This window comes from Harpia harpyja, chromosome 14 (assembly GCF_026419915.1).
Source record: "Harpia harpyja isolate bHarHar1 chromosome 14, bHarHar1 primary haplotype, whole genome shotgun sequence".
NCBI classification, from domain to species: domain Eukaryota; kingdom Metazoa; phylum Chordata; class Aves; order Accipitriformes; family Accipitridae; genus Harpia; species Harpia harpyja.
Genome location: NC_068953.1, coordinates 7775511 through 7791824, shown reverse-complemented (window position 1 = coordinate 7791824; position 16314 = coordinate 7775511). Strand labels below are relative to the sequence as shown.

The window sequence follows — 16314 nt, the reverse complement described above, 5'->3', positions numbered from 1 at the left end:
AGCAGGTGGGCCACTGACATGTCATGGCTGTGTTGGGTTCAGGAGTCAGGCTAGCTCACTTCTCACTAGGCTTTCAGTTTACTGTGCCCACCCCTGCTGTCAGTCTTGTGAAGGAGCCGAAGGCAGTTTTAATTGCGTGCAAACTGCATGTTCATCATTTTACCCCTCCTGGAGGTAGACACAAATCATTCCAGAGACAAAACCCTCCTAAGTAAAGGGGCTGAAACCTTGGACCCTACGTTTCTCTTTGGCCTGGAAGAGTGCTCTTACTGTTGACCGTTGTGGGATTTCTGACCTTCATCTGCTGTGTTAGAACTAGGCATTGATAGGAAAGGACACAGAGGGCCTGACCACTTATCTGATCTATAGTGGCTGTGGGTAGGAGTTGGAGCTGGTGGGCTTCATTCCTGTTTGTGCTAATCATGTATTCAGGTAGCCCATCTGTTTACCAGCAAGAAGTCACAAGCTGACTTCTCTTTCAGTCCATACTTCCACATAGTACCTATGGGACTTGGTATTTATATCTCGGTGGGAGACCTCCAAAGTCACCTGATCAGTTGAGGCTCAGTAACTTGAACAGTGTTTTATCTATTACACTGCAGATAAAATCCAGGTCATGGGTTTGCCCATCAAGTACACCATTGCTTGTCTCTAGGCTGTCAATAACTAGGAAGAAGGTTTGAGATCATGTTCATCAGTTGAAAGGGCTAGACCTTGGCATGTATCTCCTGTAGATCCCTTGGTACAAACTGTGACATGAGAACAATAATTAACTTTATTGGAGCCTAATTTATCCAGCTGTTATTTCTCATGACATATTTCTGTTGACACAGGACTAAGTAAAAACACTTACTGGGCAAAGTTCATGCTCATGCAGTCATTCTCACTTACAGTTTCAGGGCAAGGTGCTGTCATTGCCTGAATGCTGAATCCTAAGGGGGGTGGGATGTGTGTGGTCAGGAGTTTCTAGTTCTCACCACTGTTACTGTATTGGGAAAGTTTGCTTTTCTAGGGGGTCACCAAAAAAACCCCCATAAATAGGCTCCGATCCTAAGCCCACACTGCTTTGGGGATTGATTTATAGAGGAACAGAAGCAATAACGTAGATGCCTTTTGTACCATGCTACTTTGGCCTTGCTTAAGAGTCATGAAAGATTTTGATTGTAAAACAAGGCCTGCCCTTAAATCTCATATAACCTCTGAATGCAAGAGTGGTGTAAGTCAGTGTCAGTTGGCTTTGAGTCTGGTCTTTAGTGAGTGTAGATCAGACCCAGAGATTTCACAAGATACACATAAAAATTTAATCTCTCTTTATTTCCATTCATCAGGCTCTGTATTTGGGACCCATAGGCGCAAGCCCCCTTGCGCTCCCATGTGCTTTCAAAGCAAGCATCTCCTATGGAACAAATACTAACGGGTCTTTGATCAGGCACCACGCTGTGCAACCGTGTTCCCTTACGCACAGTGCACCTTGCAAAATGTTTGTGGATGTGCAAAGCGGCAGTGAGGATTGAAGTGTTGGGGTAGGGGCGGGATTCACAGTAGATTTGGCAGTAGCTCTTTCTTGAACTAGCTCTGTGTGTGTGCAAGGGTGGGACCTTTGCTAGTACACGCTGGTGATAACATCATGCATGAGTAGCATCAAGTAAAGATCAGCCTTAGTACTTCTCTAGTGCTTCTCACTTGAGGCTCTTTGAGTGCCTGCAAGGAGAAATAGTGTTTATTCTCAGTAAGGCAAGGTAATGTTATAGCTTCTATTTTGGATAATGGGAAAAGATGCACTGAACTGGTGCAGGTCTGAAGGCCTGTCCTGCTCTTCAATACTGAGAGCTGCAAGAGCTTGGCACTCAGTGGGGCTGGGTCCCACAGGACTTGTGCAAGTTGATGTGCCAGATGTTGGCAGCAGGAACAAGCAGAAATAGTCCCTGTTCTGACCATTAAAGCAACTACCAGCATCTTTTTGAAAATTACATGTAAAAAGTGTATGTTTGGTTCATTTCTGAATGACTGTGGCTGTATGTGCTTCTAGTGTGGCTGGTACTGATAGGTCTCTTCTGTGCTGCAGGATGGTGGGTTGGTGAGCAGTGGTGTGGCTGGTGGTCTTTGTGGATTTTTGAAGTTCTGTGGAGTGCAGGTCAATCTTTGGTGCTTTTGTTGAAGGCTGCTCTTGCATTCTTTTGTCTAGAAGATTTCAATAGGAGCTGGTAAAGTCCCACTTGCTACCATACAGCATCCACTGGCAGACCCTGATAAGTACCAGCATGCATGCTTCCTTAGAGTAGTAAGACGGTTTGTTTATGGGCTTTAAGTCTATTCTCTATGGAGAAAAAATGATAATATAAAACAACCTCCTTTTCTTCTGAAACTCACGGAGATGTTGTGCAAGGAGAAGTTGAAGCAGAAGGCAGAGGGAAAAAGCTTAAAAGCTTCCATGTGCATATCCACTGCTTACTGCATCTTTGTTCAGCATCATTGTTTCACCCCAGCCTCTGGGGCAGGGAGTCAGCTTGATTCAGGCTGTGATGTAGACCTCCAGGAGTCCCCCGACGGAGTGCATTCGGTAGAACACACCCAGTGGGAGGCCAAAGTTCACGATTGCAAACCAGGTGGAGTAGCCGTAAAATGACTTTTCCAGTCCATTCTCGAAGACGGGGTGAGCCCCAAATGTAGGCATGATCCACAGCTAAAGAGGTGTAAGGAAAAAAGAGCAGAAATCAGAGGATGACAAACTGTCTCCTATCTGCATTCTAATCTCAGCACTGGCTCAAGTCATTGTAGGAATATTTCAAGACTATCAGAGGAGTCTCCCTGCCAGGGAAGAGAAGGAAAATCCCCTAGTTATGCTGCTGACTCCTTGCTATATGTCAAATACTGTTGAATTCTTGGAAAACCTAATGATAGCCTCGTTCTGCCCCAGCCAGCTTCCTCTTTCTACAGAATTTCACTGTTTCCTTGGCCAATTTGTTTTCACTGGATTAAGGCTGCAGTGAAGATCCATGTTGATTCAAGATCCCAGAGCACAGTCTACTTTATTGGGTGTGTTTCAATCCTGGAGACTCATGTTTACAAAGACTCGCTGCTGATGCCTTTTTTCTCCACCAATCTCATGAAACACCCTTAATGAGTTTGATAACTTTTTCAGAGGCTAAGATTTTGGCATGTAAGGATTTATTAGCTGTCTCCTTCTTGCACCCAGGAAACCTAACCATGTTTGACTCTTAGGTTAAAAAACGAGACCTTGTAATTATGAGAGTGGGGTATTAACAGCAAAATCAGTCTTAACTTGCCTCACCAGCAAGTTGAAACTTGGTAGGCAAAGGTTTCTTTTCTGGAATAGTGGCCCAAGAGAAAGACAAGGAGAGCATATCTGTATCACAGGTGATCATGGCTCAGCCAAGTTGTGATGTAGCAGGAAGAGCAATACTTACTATGATGTTGCACAAAACCAAGAAGAATGAGATCTCCCTTAATGCTCTTCTCTTCCAACTCAGGTGAGAGTAGCTATGGATATAGGACAGAGAAACTTTCCGGATCTCCTGTCCTAGCTCTAGCATGCTCACTCGTCTCTGGTCGTAGGCTTCATGATTCTGCTCCTCTTCAATTTCTTCCTCTTTGTTAGGAGATACCTGTGTGTGCTCCTGTTTGCTGCTTGTTGTGTTTTCCTCTTCGCCAGGTAGCTCTGAAGCCGCTGCATGCTGCCTAGCGTGTCCTGTGTGTCTGGCCTCAGTTGCTGCTACAGAGGGCTGCCGGTGAAGCCCATCAATGATAAAGACATTCTGGGTGATGTTCTGAAAAATGAGGAGGACCGAATAGGACAGGATGAGACTGTTCAACAGGTCCCTGGGGTCAGTGGCCACAAGGGCAACAATGGAGAAGTAGGACATGCCAATTTGGCCGAGGGCTGCCCCCATCAACAGGATCACATCCAGGCTGCGGGTTGGGTTCTTCAGCGTGTCCAGCTCCCTTTTTTCCAAGGCATGGATGATTGTCCCAATCACTGCGCCCACACTCATCAGGGGCAGGAGCACAATGTAGTAGGAATAATACATCACGAAGACCTGGCGGTTGGCGGCTGAGCCGGTGGCCTGAATCTGGTACATCATGAAGACACAGATCCCGATGATTACAGCAGCGGCGCCCAGCAGTGGCCCAAAGACCACCCCTTGGAGCTTGAACTTGGGCTTGATGTGAGGGACGTGGTGGTGACTGATGCGTCTCCCCACGTTCTTCCACATGACGTACAGCACGGAGCAGCAGACGAGGCAGTACTCAGTGTTGAAGGGGTAGAGCAGGATGTAGCCCTTCTGGAAGACTTTGCAGATAGTTGTGTTTGGGCATGTGCACGAGGTAGTCTCATTGCCTGGAGCTTAAGAAGAAGGCGGCAACAATTATAAGGGAGATGGCCTGGATTTCATGGCTATCTTTGGGAGTTTCCTGTGTGCAGGCACAACACCTGTCTCTATGTATCTCAGAAACAGTGATCAGTAGGAAGTTAATTGACTGCCACTCGGTCCTCAAGACTGCGAGGATTCAGAATAACAAGGTTTAGCAAATGTCTTTCCCAAATATGTAGTGATCCTTCTGGTCAACACCATAGGTGCTGGATGAGAGACACCCCCCTTCCTTCACAGTGAAGTTTCCTCTATGTCTACTCTTGGAATATGTTTCCCCCTTTTTTTCCCCATATCCTCAGAAAGAAAAGCACAGCAGTTATGTGAGTCTCTTCTAGTCTGGCAATCTTTTGCTTGCAGTCAACAGGTAAATGTGAGCAAAAATGCTAATTTATGGTGGGCTTTTCCTTTGCTAGCCCTCAGTTCCAGGGTTTCATAGCAGATCCCACCCCCTCCAGGTGAAGATGTTCTCCCCTTGCAGCCCATCTCCTTGAGACAACCTCCGATAACAGGGGAGTTGCAGCATTTGGGGGAACTGGTTGTGATACCTACATCACTGAGATCAAGAACTGTTGTCTCACTGGAAATCTATGTCAGCCTAACACAAACAGGGATGTGAAAAAGGAGCCTTGCCTGCAAATCGCTGCTCCACCTCACGCAGTTGAGACTCAATCTCCATGTGAATGGTGTCATTAGTCACGGCCAAGAGCCAGAGGAGGAGGTTGGTGGCTATGGTCAACATCAGCCCACACCTGGGAGAAGAGAAAGGCACTTCTGCAGTATGTTGCCTGTGGAGATTGTTTGATGTGTGTCCACCTGCCATGTGGTGCTGCCCTTTGCTTCTTGCTTACCCACACGCAGATGCATGCAAACACAGTGCATTTGTGCCCGTTCTGCGTATGGACATTGGTGCGTGACTTTGTACACACAACTATGGCTGAGGACGTACCCATTTGGCCATTTGCAAAGGAGCAGGGCAGGCAATGCCAGGCTTGCTGGTGAAACTGGCCTAGGTCTGGGTGCAGTTGAGGGAGGGAAGGCTGAGACATCTCCCGGTGATAGGAATGGGGAGGCCAGCCCACCTCATCCTCCACTCGGTGAACTGGTCCGAGCCATGCAGCAGGAAGGTATTTGGGGTTAGGAGGAAGCAAAAAGCTTTGCAGCAGTCCAAGGCACAAGTGAAAACCGAAGGGTGCTGGTGAGCCTAGGTCAATGGAAGGAGGATGGGTCTGATCAATTCATAGCTTGGTTCTTGTGTGATGCAGAATATAGAGAGTCAGTGTAAGATCAGATGAAGACAGTTCTAGCGGGAATAACGAAGGTCATAAGCAGACAGAAAGGGAGGGTTTCTTTAGAGGAGTAGAAGGCAGTGTTTTTCCTTTCTTAGTACCTGGTGAAGTTGTGCTGGACTTGAATGCAGTCCTTAGAGTGACGCCACAGAAAAAAAGCCTGCAAATTGATAACAATAATGACGTGAGCAGGGTGAAGCTGGCAGCCTGCCGCACACGTGGCGGAAACGGACAGGCAGGCAAGAAAACACATGTCTGAGTGGGAGCAAACCTGCCTCTGTGCAAGCAGTGCAGGGGCATGTGTGCACCTGCATCTCAGTGTTGAGGCATGTGCTGGCATCCTTAGGTGACTGTAGCATGTGTGTGCCTGCACCTAATACAGATCTAGGAGATCTGCTTTTCTCTGTCTTGTATATATGTGCATATTTGCTGCTGAGATGGGAACTAGTTTACTTTTTAAATGTGGCTTTGGGTCTAGAAAGAAGAGGGTTGCTATCAGAGCAATGAGTTGCAAATGGTGCGAGATATTTTCGCGTGCAAAGGATTTTGTTGGGGGGATGCATTCGCAAATAAAGAGAGAGGCTGGGTCTCAGACTGGTACAAAGACATCTCTGGCAAAATCTGAAATTTCCTCTCCTCTCTCCCTACTTTGCTCCAAAACAAACTCCTCTGGATCCTACAGTATGTCAAGTATTGCTAGTGTGTTTTCTTTCTAAATCTTACTACTTTGTCTCTTAATCTGGCACGTGAGGAGTGTGGGTGGTATTTGAAGTGGATACTTTAATGCTCATGAGAATGCCTTATGTGCACCCACTTTCTCAAGTCTCCCCACTTCCCCCCACGCCTTGGGCTCCCGGGAATGGGACAGAGAAAATAAGCAAGCTTCCAGAAGGGTAACATGCAGTACCTGGGTGCAAATAAAAAGGATTTCAATGCTGGGGAACACAATTTCCACCCTGGATTTGCACTGGATGAGAACTGCACTGTAGCCGATGTGAAACACGTTCAGGAGGATGCTGAAACTGCCGAACAGCAGCACTGACCCTGGGCAAACAGCAAGAGCACCAGTAAATAAACAGAGACATGTCTGTGGAGCATCTGAGCTTGGCTGCGGACTGAAGCCCTCATGCCTCTCGGTTTTGGCTGGAGCTGGAGGCCTTCCCATTTGGAAGTCTCATGATTTTGAGAGAAGGGGGAAAAGGGGAGCCTGGTTCCTGAACTTGGTTGTGTGCTTTGGCTGGTTTAAGGAGTTCAGACAACACAAGGTATTTTCTTCTGCTTGATACAAGGTGGGAATTGGGGTTTTAGCCTTTTCTGTGCAATCTGGAGTGACAGAGGTAAGCTAACGGCAGGTGATGTTTCTGCCTTGTGGAAAAAACCCAAGATGAATGCAGGTGTGCTGAGGCTTTTGGCAGTACCAGTCTGCACAAGTTAGGTCCCTTTAATTGATTCTCCCTTTTGCCTTGGACATCTCTCTGCAGCTTTAGGTACTCAGGTACCTTGCAGCTTTCTTCCCTTTAATTCTCCATGCTTAGTTAACAAGACCGTGCACTAATTAGAAACTCCATAATAGAGCAGAGGCAGGGCTGCTTGGAGAAGTGTAATTTCATGAAGTGGGGCAACTACTGATGGGAAATCTCCCAGGAAAGCCTGGGTGACACAGGGATGTGACTCACTGGGCAGCAATCTTCCCCTGGAAGCAAGGCTGCTGTGATGCTAAACAAGGACAAGGGTGGCATGGGGCTGCTGATGCCCTTAGAGGGTATACGTGGTGGTTCTCCTCTCACTTTGCAAAGTGGTCATGCCCAAAACCTTTCCTAAGTCTCTCCCACCGTGCTTAGTTGCTGGGCTGCAAGTGGGACATGCCTGGGTTGTGCTTTGGGAAGGGACCACAGAGTGAAGTTGGACTGGAGGCTGAAGGGAAGCCCAGTTCAAGACTTTCCTGGGTGCTCTGGTTCTTCTCTGTGGCCTCCACTATGCCCCTGTCTTCCCCCAGCCTTGCACCACAAGCTGAAAGGGCACTGGGAGATTTCCAATGCCCTAACAACATCTACTGTGGCTTCTAGCTCTTTTAGTAGTAGGGGAAGAACTTCGTTATCTTCCAACCACTGGGAAGAAGGCGAAAGGCACGAGATGATAAATAAAAGCAGAACTTACCCCTAATCCAGATCGGCCCAGCATGGGAATCCCGGTACAGCACTGCGTGCGGCTGCCGACTGGTGCCCAGCAGGTAGTAGATAATCCAGCACAGGCACAAGACCTTGAGGATGGCGAGCAGGATCCAGACGTCTGCCAGTGTGATGGCCACATGGTTGAAAATCACGCTGCTGATGAAGGCACTGCCCAGAAACACCACGTTCATGGCCAGCAGCCCTGAGAAGAGCTGCCCAGCTTTCTGAGCTTGCCTGTCCCTCTGCTGCACTGAAGAGCAGTGACGGTACAGCCAGAACTTCTCATAGTGGATCGTGGAGGTGTCTGGTGGGGCTGACACTGGCCTGCTCTTGCAGTGGTGGCAGGGCTTTTGCCTTGAGGCTTTGTTGTCCGACATGGCTCATCTGCCTGGGGGTCACCTGCTGCATTGAACAAAGGGGAGGTTTAAAGTAAGAGAGATGGTGGGGGACATGCTGAGATGAGAGGTTGTGTGCTCTGCTGTAAAAGCCACTTGGGTGGTGATCTCCCTTCCTTGCTTTGCAGCTTCCCCTTCCCTCTCCAGAAGCTGGATGAGAGGGAGAAAAGAGATTGGTCTTTAGCCCAGGTAAGGCATTAAAAATTTCCTGGTAGACAGAGTTGTTGCAGGGCACTGGGAAAAGGCCCTTCTGCTAAAAGCTGTCCAAAGGCTCCTGCATTAAAATGGGTATTTGATGTGTCTGCCCTGCCCCGCCAGTACTTGGAGTTGTTGGGACCAGAGGTGCCCAAACAGTTCCAATCCTCACCTTTCACACCTCCTCTGCGTACAGCCCTGGATTCCCGTTTCCTCCTTTCCCTTTGTTGCTGTAAGGATTAGGTGAGAATACAGAGCGAGTTCAGATCTGCTCTAAAATTCAGAGCTGTTTGATTTTATTTGATGGGTCCAACCTCTTCCTTGTGGTTTTTGGGCTGTGTGAGTTATACCATGCTCCTTGTATGGTCGCACAAATTGTGGCAGAGCTGGAAAGAATAAAAAAGAGGGTCTGTAAGTTTTGATCTAAGCTGCTCAGAAAAGATCGAACCTCCCACCCAGGCTGGCTGAGACTGGGACAAAGTTAATACCTGGCTTGCTTTCTTTTTCTACTTGTAACAAAGACGAAAATGCACAGAGCCGTGAGCACACTGACACAGAGGAGTTTGAAGGATTGGCCCAGATAGACAGCCAGAGCCTGGGAGCTTTTCTATCCGGCTTTTGGAAGAATCTCGGTAGGACCATTTTGCCCATGAGAGAGGAAACTCCTTGCTTATATACAGCAATTGGGCAAGATCAGCCTCTCTATAGATTCGATATATGGAAAGGTGCTTTCACTCCAGGGAATGACTCTGGCTGCGGTGGGGGGTGGCTGGAGTGAAAGCAGACCCCTGAGATGGGTTTGAGGGTGGGGGGAATTATACATAGCTGTCTTGGGGCTTTGCGGGAGAAGTTGTCTGAGAAGGGGTTGAAATTTCAGTGCTTCCCTCTTCCTTTGCACGTGCACTGAGGTGCTCCATCTCCCTCTGGTCTCTGGGGATTCAGTGCACTTCTTTTAGTGAAAATTGGTCCTAAACTCTTCCCTGTTTGGCTCCAAAACTCTCCTAACTTAGTAGCACAGGAGCAAATGCCCTCCCCTCTCCTAGGGCCATAATTCCTCTGCTTTGGGCTGAGGGGAGGGAGGGGAGAGGTCATAAAATGAGAAGGATCAGACAGAAACCCATCCAGGCTGCATCAGGAGGTAGCCAAGCGCCCAGACAAGGCTGCACACAGCAGCTGCTGCCATGGACCCAACCTCTTGACCCCGTAGCTGTACGCTGCTGAGAGCAGCCAAGCCCCAGCCCTTACCTCCCTGCAGCCTCCTGCTGCCTGCCGAGTGGGAGCAGCCGATGTTAAAACCACTCGCTGGAGTGCCACCAGGATGCATGTGAGTCTTTCTGATGGACCAAGGCGCAGGCAGAAGCTGTCGGGGCTGCTCCCCGCTGAATGCGGCCTCTGCTCCCAGCCCATTGATTTTTGTTCTCCACCTTGTTTACTTTTAGTCTATTATTGTCATTACATTAATTACTCAGTGAGAAGCTCTCGGCTCTGCCAAGGGCAGCCAATGGGGATCAGCTCCTTTATACACCTGCTGGGTTGTCCCATGTCAACGGCCTTGGCACAGGATATGCCAACTGGTAAAACCACAAGCTGTGGTGATTAATTTGTGCCATGGCTCAGGCAGGTATAGAGCTAATCTCCTGGCACAGGCTTGTGCTGGGAGTGCTTAGCCACACTGCTTTGACTAAAATCCACTTGAGTTCCCCACTCCCTTGTTTTTAGGTAGATCCTAAGATTTTTTTTCTCAAGTGTACCATTACTTTGTGCCTTTATCCAGGGCACAGATACCCAAACTGATCCAACAGGCAAAACTCACGGTCCAGCCTAGGTGCAAGGACGATGCCAATTTGATGCACTTCTGGCAGAAAGGTTGCTTCTTTTGGGTGTGGGAGCTATGACCTATTAATGTTGACCTCAGAGCCAGACCCTCATGTGCAAACCCCACAGGTTCAGCCATGCGGGGTCGGGGATGCTTTAGGTCCAAGCTGTGCTGTCCCTGTTCCCTCTCCTGTTGCAGGGCAAACTGATTTCTGTCTTGGGACTCTGTGGTGAGCTGATCCCCTTGGTTTTATGGCTGGCAATGGGGATTAGGCATTCCTGGCTGAGCTGGTGAACCTAGAGGGTTCATCAGGAGAGGATGGACCTCTCCATGGAAGGGGAGGCGTTGTTTGTGTGTCCCAGAATGAACCCCTAAGCCCTGGGCTTCTTGCAGCTGGCAAACACATTAGCTGGGTATTTGGAGCCATGAAACGTTTCCCAAGAAGCTGATTAGGGGTAGGAGTGGTCGGGGGAGCACAGGTTATCATGCGTGGGGGTGTGATAAAAGGGACGGAAAACAAGAGTGAAAGAGGCCCATTGCTCCTGGGCGAGAACACCCAGTGTGCTCTGATGCAACTGTTGCATTTAATGTCTGCCAGCAAAATGGTCATGTTTAATGTCTGACCAAACCCTTACACTGTTGTGGTGGAGCCCAGATGCTCTGATCTGGGCAGGTTTTCATGAATACCCATGGCTAGATTTGTTCTGCCTTCCCCCAAAGCATCAGCATCTCTAACCTGCTTGGATGACCGTGTCCTTGCTCCTTGCTTTGATGCTCTAGGATCCCCTGAGTGCAACTGGGCTCTCCTTTGGGTGCCTGGCTCTTCTCCAGACCCCATTGTAGAGCTTAGCAGGGAACTGGGATCTCCCAAGAAGTATTGGCCTCTTTGTTGAACAAAGCTGAAGATTTACATGCGAGACATTAACAAACCTGGCTGTTTTTCAGTGCTGTGGTCCTAAATTGGGGTGACTGTGCAGAACTGGGAAATGGAGGCCAGGAGTCTGAATATATCCTGGGGAAAAGAAGTTTGTGTGAAACTGGAAGTTTTTGCTTTAAAGATGGGCCTGAAGTAAAATGTTGGAGTCTGCTGTGCCCCAGTGGTTTTGCCAATGGGACTGTGCATCTGGGCTGCAAAGATGAGGTATCCTTCCTACCCTGGCTTGCCCTCTCCTGGCTTTGGAGCTGAGATTGAACCCAGAGGAGCTGTCAAGCCCTGGGAGACTGGTTAATCCTCCTAATTGGGCCTTTATGTTGAAGACGAGCAGCTGTTTAACTTGAATGCATTGACACAAGTTTAACCAAGTCATTAACTAAGCAAGCGTGCAGGAGAGGGACAGAAAGGGAGAGGATGAGTTGAACTACATGAATCGATCACGTAAATCACTGCCCAGCTCTGCCCTGGAGAAGCTGCCTTTACTCAGAGGCTGAGAGAAAGCTGCTAAACATTAGGAGTGACGTTTGCCCCTCTGCTATCAGCAGTGTGCTTATTAATGGCGTTATCTGTGTACTTAGCAGTAATAACACCTAGGCTGGGCTAAGCGGATCTGTAAACAGGACCCTGGGGAGGAAGGAGGTTCGTGCCCAGCAGCTGTGTTTGCCCAAAGGCCGCCTGAGGAACGCCGTTTGCCTCGCGACTCCCCGGCCAGCCCACACCCTTCCTTCTTCTTCGCCGATAACCGCGCCAGTGACGTCTCCTACGGGGCGGGTGAGTGAGCACTTTTTGGGGCGACTGTAAAGAGCAGCCTCATCCAACGTGGGTGAGCCATGCTGCACTGCCCTAGCGCTGTCCTGCGCTGAGGCGGTGTTGTGGTTTAAGCCCAGCCGGCAATTAGGCACCACACAGCCGCTCACTCACTTCTCCCTACCCAGTGGGATGGGGGAGAGAATCAGGGAAAAAAAAGTAAAACTCATGGGTTGAGATAAGAACAGTTTAATAGAACAGAAAGGAAGAAAATAATAATGATAATAACAATAACAAAATGACAATAATAATAAAAGAATTGGAATATATAAAACAAGTCATGCACAATGCAATTGCTCACCACTCACTGACCGATGCCGAGTTAGTTCCTGAGCAGCGATCCTCCCCAAGGCCAACTCCTCCCAGTTTATATACTGGGCATGACATCACATGGTATGGAATATTCCTTTAGCCGGTTTGGGTCAGCTGTCCTGGCTGTGTCCCCTCCCAACTTCTTGTGCCCCTCCAGCTTTCTCGCTGGCTGGGCATGAGAAACTGAAAAATCCTTGACTTAGTGTAAACACTACTTAGCAACCACTGAAAACATCAGTGTGTTATCAACATTATTCTCATACTGAATCCAAAACATAGCACTATACCAGCTACTAGAAAGAAAATTAACTCTATCCCAGCCAAAATCAGAACAGGGAGCAGGTGGGCTCTGTGGGTATGTGCTGGCTCCACTCGTGAAGCACGGCTCGGAGTTTTCCCCGCTGGCCCTCGGTGCAGGTCGCTTCGGCCTCCTGCCTGCGTTGAGTTGCTCCTTGCTGGTAAGGATGACTGCCTTGGTCCCTGGGAAGTGCCTCCTCTGCCACCACCTCCTGCCCTGGCTCCCAGCACATCCCACAGCCCGTCCTGCTCTCAGGCTGCACCTTGCCTTGTGCTGCAAACCCATCTCTCATCTCCAGCCTTGTGACCTTCTCAGTGCATCCACTTTTCAGCTGCTGCATTGGCAGGTAATAAGTAACTTGGATTCCTCTCCCGTCCCTGACACACCTCAGAGCAAATCACCCAGATAAAAGGCTTTTTTTTTCCCTAATAAAACAAAACTTACCTTCAAATAACAGATGATTGAGAAGCAGAGGAGGGTATGCAAAACCCTGATAGCGGTGGGATGATGACTCAGTTCTGGCCTTGGCTATGGCCTTCCCTGCTTTTTTCTGAGCAGTTATTTCTGATGTCCTTCTCTTCATCTCTTCCCCTTCTTGCTGCTCTCACTGGCTCTAGCACCGCATGCCTCAGGCCAGGGTCTGCATCAAGACCTTTTTGGCACTCACGCAGCGGCTCAAGTCCTGGGGCTGGATGTGCAGGGCTGGTGCTCCCTGAGCTTGACCAGAGCTGGGCTCTTAACGCTGGCATCCCTTGAGGAGTGATTTTTTATTGGTGGGGTTCAGTGCTCCCACCAAACCCCTGCAGCACAGCAGGTGCTCAGATCCCTGGGGGGCCAAGGTGACTTTTATACCAAAGCGAGGGAAACTGGAAGCCCCTGGCAAGATGTGAGAGCTCCAGGGCAGCCCTTGGCTTTCCTGTAGCTCTTCATTTGCAGCAGCTACCATTTAAACAGTCACCCCGAGGCACACAGTTGTCCCCATTCCCCATCCCCTAATGCGGATCTGATCTCCGCTCCGTAATTGATGCAATGGCAGGAGCAGTCAACGGGATGCTTGCTGCTGGTGGCCTTGAGGCCCAGCCTCATTTTCTGCTCTGACACAGGCTTTCTGTTCACCCAGCTCCTGTGCCTCAGTTTCCCTCTTTTCAGGCATGGAAGTTGAAGCTAACAGCAGTGCTTTTCTGCAGGGATCTGTCACAAGGACATGTGTACAAAGGAACAAGTGGGACCCCTTGATGCTACTCAGGTACTCTGCGTTTGGGGTGTTCTCCCCTTCCATAAAAACTCACCATCAGAGAGATGTCCCCCTCTTTAACTGGGCTGTGAGGAGGTGTGTGTCCCGGGTCCATAGTGGAGGGGGTAGTGATGGAGCAACCAGGATCAGTCGGCTGCATCGCCTGGCAGTGCTGAGTCCCAGGGAAGGGCACAGATCCATGAAACTAGGATGCGGCAGCACCTGCTCCAGGGGTGCACCCGGGTTTGGGTGACACGCCTGGGATGCTGGCTGTGCTAAGGAGTTGCCCAGGGACATTTGGCTGATTCTCCATCAGCCTTGGAGATCATCCCTTTGCACATTAACTGACCACGAGCTGATACCTTCTAGTAGACGATCCTTGAGCACACAGCAGTGCCCATGTTTATAGTGGAGTTTTCTTAGGGTTTGGTTTTTTTTGTTTTTTTTTTTTTTTGACTTGTGGGTGCTCACCTTCCCTCTGTCCCCTTTCTTGGGTACATAGATAGGGTTTACTGATGGCCATTTCCCTACCTGCTGCCTCTCCGAAGATGCACGTATGTGGCTGGAGGGCAGAAGAACACAGCCCTTGGTTGGAAATCCCTGCCGTCCCTGCACTTGCAGCCTGGAGATGCCTCTGGCTAGCAAGGGGTCCTTGCAGAGCTTGTGCTGTCCCCAGAGTGTTTTGGTTTATCCCAATATGATTGCTTGTGGTTGGAAGTTGTGGTTGCTGCTGACCCACCACCCTGGAGCGGTTGATTTGGGATTATTGCCTGTATCAGTGCTGCTTGGGCTGTCATGGGGTTCTCCTTACCCCCATCCTGAGTTATTTAGCCCCAGAAATGCCCCTACAGTTACTGTCCAGAACAAAAGAGCAGTTCAAACTCTGCCCTGCCTGGCTCGGCACACCCAGCCCTGGGAACGTGGGACCAGGCACCAGCACGAGCACGTAGGAGGAAAACCTGGTGTGCCCCCCAGGAATAGAGTAGGTGATTAAAAGTGTTTTCTGCCTCTGTCAGAGATCAGCAGCTTGGGCTAAAACAATGGGTAGGGGTGGATGTAAGACTGACGTCTGTGCACCATTTACGTCTCTTTTCTGACTTAACCTGTGGCTCCTGCAGTTGAAATTAATAAGGCTTTTGTTTTATGAAAGGTAAAGTTTCTAGGGAGAGATTGTATCTTTACCAGATCAATGGAAAAAATAGAGGCAGGCCTTTGCAGGGTTGGTGGGGCTGTGAGAGGTGGCCTTGCTGCTCCCAGGCTCGCGAAGGGAAGGACTGACCCACCCCAGAGATGCTGGATCAGTGCAGTCCTGCAGGAGTGAGGGAAATCAGGGTTTACCCCCTCTTCTACCTGCGTCAGAGAAAGGCTGCAGGCAGGCAGGCAGGTGTCAGACCAGCCAGAGGCACCAGTGCCTTCTGGTTTGGTGATCTAGGTTTGGAGGGGAAAGGTGGTTTGAAACGTGGGAGCCTGGGTTGGCAGTCTGGGCCGGCAGTCTGGGCTGTGGGGTAGAAAATCGCATCACTCCATTTCAAGTACTGTGATTTCTGTTTATTTTTTTATTTTTTTATTTTTTTATTTTTTTCTATGGCGGATGCACACACGTCCGTAGGAAAAGGCTTGATGATTTCTGCCACCTCTGCAGTGTTCTTTATTGGAATGATAAACCCTGATGGAACAATAAAACTTTTATTGGAACAGTAAACCTTGATGTCTTAAGGTACAGACAAAGCTCAGCTGTGTCATTTTGGCATGCACCCTCCCGACCTGGCGGCACGGGCTTTCTGAGGCTCCGCTTGGGCTGTGGGTACAGCAGAGGGGCCCTTTTCTACCTCCTGCAGCCCAAGAGTCCTGCTCTGAAAGCCCCCTCCATCATATGATGGTTCATGGAGAGCTGCAGGCACCCAGAAAGCTGTGTTGGGGCCCCCCTGCAACGTGCACTGGGGCTCCCTGGGTGCCGGGGCTGTGCTCACAGCCTCAAAGCGTGCACAGGCTTGAGGGTGCAGTGCAAGCATCCCTTCAGGGCATGGGACATCAAATTGGCTGTGGCATTGGATTGATTTCTGTGTCGTAGGGCACAGAAGGTCCCTTCAGGAGTTCAGTGATACAGTGAAAATCAATAAATAACTTTGCGTACAAAAACGTTCATATATTAAAAAAAATCATTATCTATTAAAAAAAAGAAAAACAAATCTCTCTATCATTCCCCAGACTGTATTGCCCATACAATCTTTATGGTTCTTGAGCCCTGACTCAGGAAAACTGCGAAAAAAAGTGTGCTTAGAGCAACCCTGAATCAGGGCCAGCCCAGCACCACATGCACAGCTCTCCTGCCCCTCGGGAAGAGGAAGCTGCAGCGAGCAAACCCATTTGGCAGCAGTGATATCTCCCTGGAGAGGAAAGATAACAGCAGGGGCTGATACAGGGAAGGGTCAAGAGGGCCAACATAAATGGGCAATACGGAGAGGAAAGATT

At 49.3% G+C, this 16314-nt stretch overlaps 1 protein-coding gene across 1 annotated transcript; it reads right to left on the bottom strand.

Moving 5' to 3' along the window:
* Positions 1-1624: 1624 nt before the first annotated feature.
* OTOP3 (otopetrin 3) lies at positions 1625-8228 on the bottom strand. The gene is made up of 6 exons (XM_052808180.1): positions 7838-8228; positions 6588-6724; positions 5782-5840; positions 5025-5143; positions 3429-4360; positions 1625-2683 (listed from the first exon to the last, which is right to left on the bottom strand). The coding sequence occupies exons 1-6, from the start codon at positions 8226-8228 to the stop codon at positions 2513-2515; spliced, it is 1809 nt and encodes a 602-aa protein (XP_052664140.1). The 3' UTR covers positions 1625-2512.
* Between the last annotated feature and the right edge of the window lie 8086 nt (positions 8229-16314).

What these genes read in the sequence shown, in the direction of transcription:
- OTOP3 (XM_052808180.1), bottom strand. Translation starts at nt 8,228, where the DNA reads ATGTCGGACAACAAAGCCTCAAGGCAAAAGCCCTGCCACCACTGCAAG. An exon ending in TGGGCCGATCTGGATTAGGG is followed by an intron (nt 6,725 to 7,837) that starts GTAAGTTCTGCT and finishes CTGTTTGCCCAG; the next exon opens with GGTCAGTGCTGCTGTTCGGC. An exon ending in TGGTTTTGTGCAACATCATA is followed by an intron (nt 2,684 to 3,428) that starts GTAAGTATTGCT and finishes ACACCTCTTTAG; the next exon opens with CTGTGGATCATGCCTACATT.